At 39.5% G+C, this 12,792-nt stretch overlaps 1 protein-coding gene across 3 annotated transcripts in view; it reads left to right on the top strand.

Annotated features, from left to right (window-relative positions):
• The window catches only part of LOC134577565 (AP-2 complex subunit alpha-1), a 33,072-nt gene extending 23,743 nt beyond the window's left edge, over nt 1-9,329 (top strand). For 2 of the 3 annotated variants that reach the window (XM_063436371.1, XM_063436369.1), the window contains 8 exons: nt 120-185; nt 2,059-2,141; nt 2,807-2,895; nt 3,339-3,463; nt 3,691-3,807; nt 4,415-4,484; nt 4,723-4,857; nt 6,635-9,329. In XM_063436371.1, the coding sequence (XP_063292441.1) occupies nt 120-185; nt 2,059-2,141; nt 2,807-2,895; nt 3,339-3,463; nt 3,691-3,807; nt 4,415-4,484; nt 4,723-4,857; nt 6,635-6,712 (763 nt within the window). In that variant the 3' untranslated portion in view covers nt 6,713-9,329. The remainder of the gene's footprint in view (nt 1-119; nt 186-2,058; nt 2,142-2,806; nt 2,896-3,338; nt 3,464-3,690; nt 3,808-4,414; nt 4,485-4,722; nt 4,858-6,634) is intronic. The other variant, XM_063436370.1, reaches the window with a different exon arrangement.
• The last annotated feature ends 3,463 nt before the right edge of the window (nt 9,330-12,792 follow it).

Below are 12,792 nucleotides of genomic sequence, written 5' to 3' on the forward strand. Positions count from 1 at the left end.
GAACTAACACTGTTTGTAATCCTAACAGATCCATTTTGTTTTGTTCCCTCTTCTCTTCCTTCTTTTGCTTCTTTGCTCTGTGGTTTTCTTTATTTGTGGTCTGCCTCCTTGCTGTTAAGTTCTGGTTCTGCTGTCTCCGAGGATCCTGCTTTGCCTATTGCTGAGTCTGATGAGCTCCTAAACAAGTAAGAAAGGCCTGTGTATTCCTGCATGCTCAAATTCGGTGTCCTGATAATTAGTAATTACCTGTGCATAATGACATATCTGTCACCTGCTTTGTCTAGTGTTTCGAAGTATTGTGGATTTGCCCTGTCTTCTGCATGCTTAATGACTGTCTAAAATATATATATATTTTACTGTGTGATCAATTTGAGAAGCTTTTACGGGATTTGTAATGCAATAGTGCATTTGACCCTGTTCTATTTAAATCATTCATCACCAAAATCAGCTGGCAACATGTCTGAAAATGAGGAGCTATTTGCAGAGCAATGTGGCACAGTAGAGCCTTCGTACGAATAGATGCTTGAAAAAGGGGAGGTATTATTTAAAATGCCCTAAGGGGCACTCTCTAGCCTACTCTCCCTATATTGTGCCATAAAACCTGCAAAAAAAGGTTTTTACTCACTTGGAACTAGCGCCGGGATTTACATGCCTACATTCAGTCACCTAAGAGCTTTGCTCAGTCCAATCATAGGTTTCTCAAAGCAAAGTCTTTTATTGGACCGTTTTGCTGATTTAGAGCACATATGCGCCATCTGAGCCAACAAGAGAGGGAAACATTTTCTTAAAAAGAACAATGAAGAAGCTCTATACATCCATTGCCAGGGTGCAGTGCATGCACAAAAGTTATATTGGGCTCTGGCCGGCCTGACTCATGTGTCCTAGGGGGTGTAACTAGCCCCTGGCACACAAGCAGATTTTTTTTTCAAGCAGAAACTCTGCACAAACAGACTTCTTCAAATTGCTGAAGTGATCAGGGTGGTTTGAGTAGCCCTTTAAAATATCACACTAAGGCAAAAACACGAACAAACTGTTAAAGTGCTTTGGCGCTAAATACAAACAAGAAGGTTTTGGAGTCTACTTAAACCTTAACTACAACTACCTGTCAGCCGGGTGCTGTACAGCTCTATGGTAGTTGTGCTCTCACCAGCCCTCCAGCACGCCCAGAGACCTAACCACATAAGCGTTTTACTTTTGTTTAAGTCGCTTTTTCCTTTTTTAGTATAGTTGGGTTTAGTGAATAATCTTTGTGTATATGTCTGCACACATTATCTGTGTATATATGTCTAAACCTACCCAGAATTAAAGCAGTCACTTGGTGGTGCATGCACATTGTTGGCGATGGAGTACTGTGTTCTTAGCTTTGGTGTTTGTTTGACTAATACTTACATTTTTGATGAGCATCCTAGGAGTGTAAAGTGCTGGTTAGTAGTTGATATTTGCTGTGCATCTTATGCTGATTAATAAAAATATTAATATATCTAATTTGTTAAAAGGCAGTGCATGTACCATTCAATATACTTTTCAGCATATGGGTATGTATTGAATAATCACTGCACACAAAACCTTATTCATTTATTTTCAACATTTTGCTGCACTTGGACACTATAGTCACCAGAACAACTACAGCTTCATGTAGTGGTTATGTTGTCTATAACCTGTCCCTGCAGGCATTTTAATGTGAACACTGTCTTTATGAGGAGATGCTGATTGGCAAAGCACAGCGTTTTGTTGCGCATGCACCATATTCTTCCAATGCTTTCCTATGGGAGAGCATTGGATTGACTAAGATCATAAAGTTTGAGCTCGTCCATGGAAGGAGACAGGCGGGCCAGCAGCGCAAAATCGGCATTGGGGGAAAAAGGTGAGTTTAAACTCCTTTTCCGTGCTCTGACAGAGGGGCCAAGGACCTAAGTAGTGGGTCTTACAGCATAGTGGCAAGAATACATGTTTGTTTTTGACACTATAGTGTTCCTTTAATTAAATTTTTTTCCTTTATGAGTAGTCTTCCAGTCTCTTGGAAAAATACATGTAATAATTTGTTAATTATTCGTCTAGGTTTGTCTGCAAGAACAACGGCGTCTTATTTGAGAATCAGCTTTTGCAGATCGGGGTCAAGTCAGAATTCCGTCAGAACCTGGGTATGAATGCAAGCAGGATTGGTTAAATGCAGTGCTGTGACATGACACTTTTGTTACCTTGTTGAATCTTGATAGCAGTTTGGGCTACACAATTTCCATACAGAGCACCTTCCCTCTCAATTGCACAGCTAACTGGGTACATTCACAGAGAAATGACTTATTCTGATCAGATTTTGCTGTGCTCCATCAATTTATTTTAGTGCAATAGAGAAGCAGCCTTTGGGGAGCAATTGTAGGGTAAAATGTACTTCTTTTATTCCAGAAGTTTGGTCCTTAAGGGGTTAAATATAACCCTTTATGTCACAATTATTTCTGGATTGTTGTCAGAGAAGGTCTAGAGATTTTGTATCTACTAGGCAGAGACGAACTGGGACCTCAATTATACCCTCTAGATTGGCCATCTGGGGCCGAAATGTCACGATGGGCACTTCTGTGTAAAGTAGTGTGTGAAAGTACAACACTTTAGTGGACCATTTTGTTCCTTTCATTTTACAATTTTTGGCGGTTTGTTTGGATTTGTGTCCTTATTTATATGTATCAAAATACTACACTTTATGACAGATAATGTGTTCTTGTACCCTGAACCTATGAACACACTGATTATTGGGCTGATTGTTTTATTTAAAAAATTCCTTGTTGATTCTATTCTCTGGTCTTGTTTTCAGGACGTATGTATTTGTTTTATGGCAACAAGACATCCGTGCAGTTCCAGAGCTTTACATCAACAGTCTCATATCCAGCTGACCTACAGAGTCATATCCTTGTAATATGGGCTGTTTTTGGGGAGAAAATAATGAACACTTTTATTCTGTTTTTCTAATTCCTCTATTAATTTATCTGTAAATGTGAGAAAGGTACTGCTGCCCCAGGGTCAGTTTGTTTGCTGCAAATCATGTTGTTTAAATTGCTGCTCTCAGGAGTTTTGTGGATTATGTATTTTTTTGGTTGGTAGTAATTTGATTGAAGAAAATATATATGAATGAATCTACTGCACAACCTAATAGAAGCCACATTTTCGCTTGCTAGGTTGCGGGGGGTTGTTTTGTGGTTAGTTTGTGCATTTCTGTTCACACATAAATGAAACATGGCCGCACTGGAGAATTTTCAAATGCGTGACTATGTTCTGGTGTGTATCCTTTACATACTACATCCCTACTTTATTTATTTTGCACCTCTCTTCCTTAACGTTACTGCTCACTGCTTAACATCCAGACAAAGCCAGTAGATCCAGTCGTTGAAGGCGGTGCTCAGGTTCAGCAGGTGTTGAACATTGAGTGCTTGTCGGACTTTGACCAGGCTCCTCTCATCAACATAAAATTTAGGTATGTAAAAAATAACTTGTGCTGCATGCAGGTTTCAACCACCTAAACACAAGGCAAGCATTCCTATACTATCAATGTAGTACGTATTTAAGATTCTTGTTTATTTTTTATTTTTTTTACTGCTTGCCAGGGATAGTAATGGAGCAGGGTAATGGAAATACTTTAGGATAGGTGAAGTGTTTATTCTGATTGCTTTTTTTTTTTTTTTTCTGTACCCTTATTTGTAGGTATGGAGGGACACTACAAAACATTACCCTAAAACTTCCTGTTACCATTAACAAGTTCTTCCAAGCCACTGAGATGCCGTCTCAGGACTTTTTCCAGCGTTGGAAACAACTTAGTCTGTAAGTTTAACATTTGCTTTCTTAAGGTTTTCATAAACGTTATTTTTATTATTTTTATTTTTTATTTTTTTTGTGTGGAAGGTTATATAGCATTAAAGGGACACTCTAAGCATGCTGTAGTGGTTATGGTGCTGTCTGGCGGTAATCATTCCGTTCTTTTGCAATCCATGTGACACTTACCTTTCAGTGTTGTGTGCCCACCATTCTTTATGTCGGAGTTGATCTAATAAAGTCGAAGTTCATACTTTCACATTATCGTACCACCTAATACAGTTTTCATTGGCTGAGAGTGACAACCACCTGCTCATCATGTTGGGATCGTGATGCTTTTATATTAACGCAGCCTCTTTCACAGTGTTACACATTTCATGACTGGCAGATGCAACATAAATCTTCATTGTCAGCAGTACAAGAGAATTAACGATATATTTTGTCTCCACCTCCTGGGTATAAGGCACAGCCCTACACGTGGGCTAACTGGTGTCTTCCGTCTTTTAGGAAGAAAATAAAAAGTACTGTTCCATTTGATTTGCCATGAAATAGATCCGTACTAATGGAAATGGCGAATACCATATAACTTACCAATGTATTGTGTTCCATTTTGCAGCCCACAGCAAGAAGCACAGAAAATCTTTAAAGCAAATCATCCAATGGATTCTGAAGTAACGAAAGCAAAGGTAAAGCTTGCTTGGAGAAAATACTTTGCGTCTTCAGTCAGACCTCATTAGGTAGCTGTCAGCCTTCCCATTTACAGCTTCCATTCACCAACCAGTATGTCACAGCTGCCAGGGATTTACAGGCTGTCTGGCTATTTGTTTTGTTATATTATTCATTTAAATATATTTTTCAAATGGATGTGAAATTTCATACGGTTTCTGTTTGTTTCATTTATGATTTTTCTATCTTTGATTACAGTTATTGGGCTTCGGCACCGCCCTATTGGAGAATGTGGATCCTAACCCAGACAACTACGTGGGAGCTGGAATTGTTCAGACTAAATCCATCCAAGTCGGATGTCTGTTACGTCTGGAACCCAATATCCAAGCTCAGGTACATAAACCTATATTCTTAGGCTTATTAGTGATGAAAGAAATCTCTAGATGGATCGATTATTCATAGGTGACAAGACTACTTACATACATATATATATATATATATATATATATACACACACTGGAAAACTATTGAAAAACCTATAGATCTAAAGATAATACAAGGCTAAACTTTAAGGCAACACTCTAAACAAATTACGCCCTACATCTCACTGTAATGGCTGAATCTACATTATCCGTATCCTATGTTATGAACCTGAATGGCGATGAGTGGCTGAGAAGTACTGGGCTAGCATTCTGGCTGAGGTGGGGCAGCCCCTCGAGCTATAAAGACCATTATTAAATGACTTGATATTAAACTGTGGAACTGTGCCAGGATCCTCTACAGAGATTGCCCCTTTAATGCTTACTCACGCATAGGGGTTTTATATGCATTGTATGCACCCTAGTTGTAGTGCATACAATAGCATTATAGAACTGGTTAAAAAAAAAAAAAAAACAACTTGTTGTTTGGTCTACATATTTGGAAATAGTTTCACCCACATATTACTGTTCTTTAAATCGCACTGCTATAATTTTGACACATCAACACTCATGGAGACATTGCCTTAACTGTGTTTTCATAGTTTGACAGGCATTATCTACTTTTTACAATATAAATAACTCTTCTACTGTAGTCACATTACTGAGGGAAAAAAATAGTAGCAGAGAAACTATAAAAATAAAATGAGCTGAGTTCAGAGTTTGACAATGTATCGGACCCCGGGTAACCCGGCCGGTTACCTCGACCGGTTACCTCTGCTATAATCTTCCTTCAGCCGCTCAGGAACCATTCTAAAATATAAAGAGACCCATTTCCCCCAGTAACTGGATGACACATAGTTCTGGAGGTGCAACACTGATTGAACTCTGTTTTGTCACACATGGTTTTACATGCACAGACCCCTACATGGGGTCTCCAACACAAAACAGGGGTTTCATTCCCAAAAAGTTGATGGAATAGGGACAAAACAGCCAGTTCAAACTGGGCTGGCAGTGTCCCTGTGGCAATGCCCTGCTGTGACAGACAAAGAGGGGGGAGGTATACTTTACAGAGCTGCTTCCCCCCCCATTCCTTTGTTGACCCACAGCTGCATATTCAGACACATGTAAAACCGTCCCAAAAATGGCTCCGCAAGCTTGTGGCCTGCGCCAAACAAATCAGGCCATCCATCACATATCTCCCCTCATAGAAATAGACAGCGAACACATGGGGATATGGCACTCAGGGACGGCGTTCCATCACAGTCAAGTTCCTATCAAACCTTGGAGCACAGAACAAAGTAAAGAACTAGACTAAATTTATTATATGGCAGGTATATGTGTGTGTATTTATCTGAATGGAAAGCACGAAACCTGTTTCTTTATCCAAACCTAGCACACTGGTATCAGAGTTTAGAGTCTTCTATGAAGCTGCTGTTCTCACTGGGATGCGTGAAGTGCTTGAAAGGCTACATGTGAACTGAACAAATGCCTTTGTTATGTGGAATTGTAGTCCCTTGCAATATCTACACAGTGCTACGTCTTTGAAACGTAGGATATATTTGTCAGTAATACTGGTTTCAGATACATTTGTGCACTCACCGCCTTGGCTGTCTCTGTGTAGCCCCGGGCCGCCTTTACATATGAGTGACTCTCCCAGCTCCTTACATGGTTCGAATTTCAAGATGCACATTCTTATATATCTTTCTTGTATATTTCTTATTTGGTTTTCTCTCTTTTTTTCTTTGTTTTAGATGTACCGACTTACTCTGAGAACGAGCAAGGAGTCTGTTTCCAAGCACTTATGCGAGCTTTTATCAAAGCAGTTTTAAACCAACACAAATGTGTCCTCTAAAGGCAGTAAAGCTAACAAACAAAACACTACATGGAGATTTTACCATGCGTCACGCAAACGTGTGTTTGTACAATGGCAAAGATGGGCATGTTGGTGCCTCGTCTATGCAGAATGTCTTAGTTTGTGTGTTTGTGTGTGTGTGTGTGTGTGTGTGTATGAGCGCGCACGCATATGTATGTGTCCAGTAAAGTCCAAGGGACTTTGTATAACAAAAGAGAAGGCTAACTATTAATATTCTTATTGTAATAAGATGTGGTCGTTCCTCTACATTTTGTCGTTCTTTCTGTGACTGTACGTTACCAAGCTTGAAAGGGATGCATGAAGCAGAGCAGCCCGCCTCATCCTATACTCAGGATAAAGGGTGCCTGCTTTCATGCCACTCATGGCTGGTATTTTGATAAGGGAACACGTTAGCCTAGATGCTGCTCAACAATGGAGACCCTGCTTATTGAGTAGGAATGTAATGAATTCTGCAGATGGAGAAGAAACCAAAAGCAGCGGCAATTCTCTTTTCTTCCTTTATCATCCTCTTCTGATGTATTCTCTCTTTGTGTTTCTCTCTTACCCTTTCTCAACCAGTAAAGCAGCCAGTTTGGACTTTGTTGACTGTTGCATGCCATATCAGCACAAAAAAGACGTAGATGCACAGGGTCCCAATGATTATCATGAGGCCAATGTGTTTGTGGATAGGTCTGTACTGCATTTTTAGCTAAGATTTTTTTTCTTTTTTTTTTAACATTTGTCCTCTTCCTTTAAAAGAAAAAAAATGTTTCTGGAAATTATAACATTTTAGCCTGTGGATGGCAAGAGTTTTTACATTATACACAAACCCTTGACTCTGTGCTCACAACTTGCCTGAAAACCAGTATACGGTATGTAAAACAAGAAGAGAAATATATGTCGCAGACTGGGGCCTCTGTCTGTCTAGTTTATCTGTTGTCCGTGATCTGTTGCTTTGATATTGCTAGGGGTTTCGCCAGGGGATGTCGCAGAAGTAATAGACATATTTAAATTAATTTGCTGTATGTTGCAGCTCATTCTCATGTTTTGGGTCTAGCCGCCAAAATCTCTTCCTGTAGGGAATATGTGTGCCTGAGCTATGTTTTTGTTGGTTTTTGTTTAAGCATTCCATGACATTTTTGTTTCGTTTTATTTTAACATTGGATTTGTACTTTGTATGAATTATTCTATGTTGTTTGCTTGAGAACCTCAGTATCATCTCCATTCCTTTTACTGCCTTCTCCTAGGCTTAGAGAAGGGATTCAACCTTTGGAAATAAAAGTATAGGAGAAGCCTGGGCACGTGAAAAGATTGTGCTCCTTCCCCCATACAACTTATATTTTGTAGAACAGGTGAAGCCCAACTGGTTGCGTTCAGTGTTTGAAACTGCAAGGTGTTCAGGACTCATGGGACAATTACTCACTTGTTTTAAAAATGACCACTACAGACATGTTTCCAAAATGGAATATCTTGTTTATTTGAGAAGGATGATCTCTATTGTCTCCTCCAATGTGAATGTACTGGCTCAATCTGGACCTGCAACATTGAAAATGATACAGTATTACATACACCTTTAATTCTAGATATCATGATGTCCTACACTTTTTCCATCAGCTTCAAAGCTACCTATTGGCGGTTCCTGATCTACCAGAGTGTAATTCTCATAAATCAAGCCCATGGGGGTCCTTTTAACTCCAAAAGAGTTTAGTTATTTTTATATATTCATTTTTTTTTTATTTTTTTTTAATTCTGCGTTGCATATCTTGCCTAATTTTTTAATTTTTTCCAAATTTCTATGGCCCATAATTTACTTTCAATTTTCTTTTGAGGGGTAGGTGACTATACCTGCCTGTGTACATAGGTATATATAAATATATAAAATATTATATAAATGTTATTGCATAATCATGAGGTACATAAATACATTTTAAAAAAAAAAAAGCATCCCTGCCAACAGTTGGGTAATCCTGAAGCACCATCAAACATTCTTGTAAGGACACATTAACCTAATCGGCCCAGCCAACTAGTCACTCCTCGTCCACAATTTTCTTTATAGGTTAACTTTTCTAAATCAACAGGCCATCTGCCTGCAGATGCCATTTCTCGCCTCTAGATGGCAGTAGAACGTAGCCTATATACTTAAGTCTTTCTTTTTGATTAACCACACTTTTACATCGTCATGTCTGTTAGCTCCCCTTTTAGATTGTTAAATATTTTTATCCCTGCTAGCCACGAAGAAATACTGACGGTCATTCACTAGTTGTGAACTGTGGTGTTGAGATGGCTAGGCTGCAAAATCGAAGTCGAAATAGTGGAGTTAAAAGAATGTGTTTCATTTATATTCCTTTTGCCTATATTTTGCATTTTGGGATTTCCTTTTGCTTGGTTCTCTCTGTATAGAATAACCTGTTTGATTTATTTACCAGGAGAGAATATGCATTGTGAGTTGCAAAGCAATCAAATTAGTGTATTCTGTAAAGCAGGGGTTCCCAAATCAGTCATCAAGGCACCCCCACCAGTCCAGGATTTAGGGATTATCCAATTGTGTTTTAGGTGTTTTTTGTGTTTTTTTTTATTTTTAGGTAATCCCTAAATACTGGACAGGTAGGGGGTGCCTTAAGGATGAGTTTGGGAACCCCTGATCTAAAGTAAATGATACGGAATTGAAAATTCAATTGTAAATCTTAGACCAAAGAAGCTGAATTGGAGAATTTTTTTTATCTCTTGAACCAACATGGCTAAACTAAGACTGTAGTTTGAGATTCAGTTGTCAATTCGCCACAGTTCAGTTTTTAGTGAATAAACTACAAGTTACATTTGTATTATCTTAACAAACTAAAGGGTTTTATCTGCAAATTAGCACATACCTTTAAAGGAGCACTCTAATTTAAATTTATATATAATGCATTCCTTTATCCATTTAGACAAAAAAAAATATTGATACTATTTAACCTACCTGTTATACAGTATCCGAATAGACCTTATTACAGTCCAGTCGCCCTGCTGTGATGTCATGAAGATGGATGATCTGTGTTTAATCAGACGCATACCATAGAGAAGAATTGGGGCAAATAGCAAATGCTCGGCAATTGCTGCAATCGGACAGTCCAATAGACGCACAGCCAGTTCTTTAATTATTGAATCCATTTTAGTCTGAAGTGGCAGTCTCTCTAACAGCTACTGGGGGCACGGGGGTTGCTAAATGTAAAAAGTGCTGTTTCCTAGCAACATCATTATTTTCATTTGAAAGGCTGCAAAGGCAACATCAATACCCAAAAATCACTTCATTAAGATCAAGTGGTTTTGGTGCTTAGAGTGTCCCTTTAAAGTTGTGTAGATAATTTGTCACTATAACATGTCATTTCTATCATAGGGTGGCAAGAAGATAGGCAACAGTCAGGAGTGGGAATATGTTAAATATATATATATATATTATATTTTTTTTCTGTCTTTTTAATATTTTTGGGGGAGTGCAGTCATCGCTGGTGCTGATTTTTACTTTGTGTAGTGTACTTCTAGCTAACAGCCTACGTGTGAGAGTTTTTTGCGTGTGTAACTGCATATGGATGTATTGCTGCAGCTTAGTGCGTCCTGTATCATATTAGACTTACATATTTTCTATCTGTGTATTTTATAAACTGTATCATTCCCATCAAAAGTCCTGGAATAAAAGATTGAGCCATGGCTTCATTTTATTTTATTTTTTTGTGCAATTTTTCCTCCATGTTATTTAAATTAAACGTTTTGACAAAGTCTTACAAATTTTTATCCTTTAAAAAGAATGGTGGTAGCCTTGCAAATATGGCATCGTTTGTGTATACACAGAGTGTTTCCTTCAGTCATTGCAAAAGGAAAAATAGGATTGGTTGTAAATCCTGACCAACTTTATTTATATTCTCCTCCTTCACCACTAGTGGGCAACAGGTCCAAAGGAATGTTGACATGGCTCGTACTGATGCTGACATTTATACATAGAAATTTTTATTTTAAGGACCACTCGTGTAGTGTAGGAATACAACTCGCCCCCACCCCCAATTCATGAAAGGGTTAACTAAACCTTTAAACACTCACTTGAGTCCAGTTCCAAGCCCAAACTGCTGGGTTGGGCTCCTCAGATGTTTGACAATGGAGGGAACTTAGAGCACATGTGCAGAGAGTGCTGCGTACGCATTAGGCCTATTCCCCATACGAAAGCATTGACTTAAAGGGACACTGTAGGCACCCAGACCACTTCTGCCCATTGGAGTGGTCTGGGTGCCAACTCCCACTACCCTTAACCCTGCAAGTGTAATTATTACAGTTTTTTACAAACTGCAATAATTACCTTGCAGGGTTAAGTCCTCCCCTAGTGGCTGTCTATTAGACAGCCACTACAGGGAACTTCCTGCTCTATAGCACAGGTTTTCTGTGCTAGAGCGTCGCTGGACGTCCTCACGCTGTGTGAGGACCTCCAGCGTCGCTCATTTCCTCATAGGAAAGCATTGAAAATCGTTATCAATGCTTTCCTATGGGGTGCGCTAATGCGCATGCGCGGCATTGCCGCGCATGCGCATTAGGTCTCCTCGGCCGGTGGGCGGGATCAGTCTCCCCATCGGCCGACGTAGGCAGAAGGTGTAGCGGCAGGGAAGGAGCAGGCAGCGACGTGGGACATGTCGCTGCCTCAGGTAAGTCACTGAAGGGGTTTTCACCCTTTCAGCAACTGGGAATTGGGGGGTGGGAGGGAGAGGAATCCTGCAGTGCCAAGAAAACTGATTGTTTTCCTGGCACTGGAGATTCTCTTTAATGCTTTCCTATGTGGTTTTGCAATGCTCTAGACGTCCTCATGCAAATTGTAAGGACATCCATCGTCCCTCAATGAAACTGCAGGAAGCTCCTCTAGTGGTGGTCTGAGAGTCATCCATTAGAGTAAATCTTAGCACTGCAATGTAAACATTGCAATTTCTTTTATATTGCAGGGTTGAGGGGCCAGGGACACTGCATCCAGACCACTTTAAAAAAAAAAATATATATATATATTCAGGATTTTAAAAAAAAATTATTATTAAAATATTGTCACTATTCACAGTAGCTATACACAAGCCAATTGTGGGTATGAAATATTTTGGATCATGTTAGCTAGCTGCTAATAAATACCAGCCACTGATAAACTAGCTAGAGAGATATTTAAGGGTTACTCCAAGCACCATGACCACTTCTGTGATTGGAAGTGGCCATAGTGCCTGGATTCCTTTGTATATCCACATACCTGGTTTAACCCCATAGCTGCCATATATGTAACTACACATTCTACAGCGTCACGGGGTGTAATCAGCAGGCCTGGAACAAGAGTTCAGGGCTGGCTAATATCAATTCTGTGCAAACATTATTTCCCACATTCATTGGTCGAGAGTGGTTTTACAGGGTAATTCTGGCATCGTAACCATTACAGCAGGTTGCTGTGGTTGTAATGTTTGGAGTAACCCTTTAATCAGCATTGCATTTTAAGAATCCCTTCAGGTTTGTCAGTTATGTTGGAGTAAATGACATGATTGATGGTGAGCAATTGGTGGAGACTGTGAGATGATCTGCGTTATTTGTTTTGTGTGGGTGTATAAATATGTATAATGTCTGTGTGTATTAATATAGATATATACATACAATATTTCTAGTAAATTGGGTTCTAAACTTCACTTACACTCTGGTTTGGAAGGCTAACAATATTGTCCTTAGTCCTATTCATGTCCCTACATGTTTTTGACTGTAGCAGAGAGCTGTGGTAGCAGGGCTTCTTCTCCGCTGGTTACTCCAACAGCTACTCAGGAACATACAGGAAACTTCAAGACGGCATGCATCAATACAAGATAATCCACGAATATCCCATCACCCTGCCCAATAACTGGACGAAACTCAGTATTAGGACAGAACTGATCCTTTAATGGCCAGGCTGCCTTTTTATGCAGGTCTTGCCCCAAAGGTTACCACCCAAGTGGAGCTTGTGGGGCACCCAAAAAAATATACTGGCCTGGTTGTTCGGTATTTAGTTTGTTTGCCGAACTATATATTCGGAATAACTGAACA

This window comes from Pelobates fuscus, chromosome 11 (assembly GCF_036172605.1).
Source record: "Pelobates fuscus isolate aPelFus1 chromosome 11, aPelFus1.pri, whole genome shotgun sequence".
Classification (NCBI taxonomy): domain Eukaryota; kingdom Metazoa; phylum Chordata; class Amphibia; order Anura; family Pelobatidae; genus Pelobates; species Pelobates fuscus.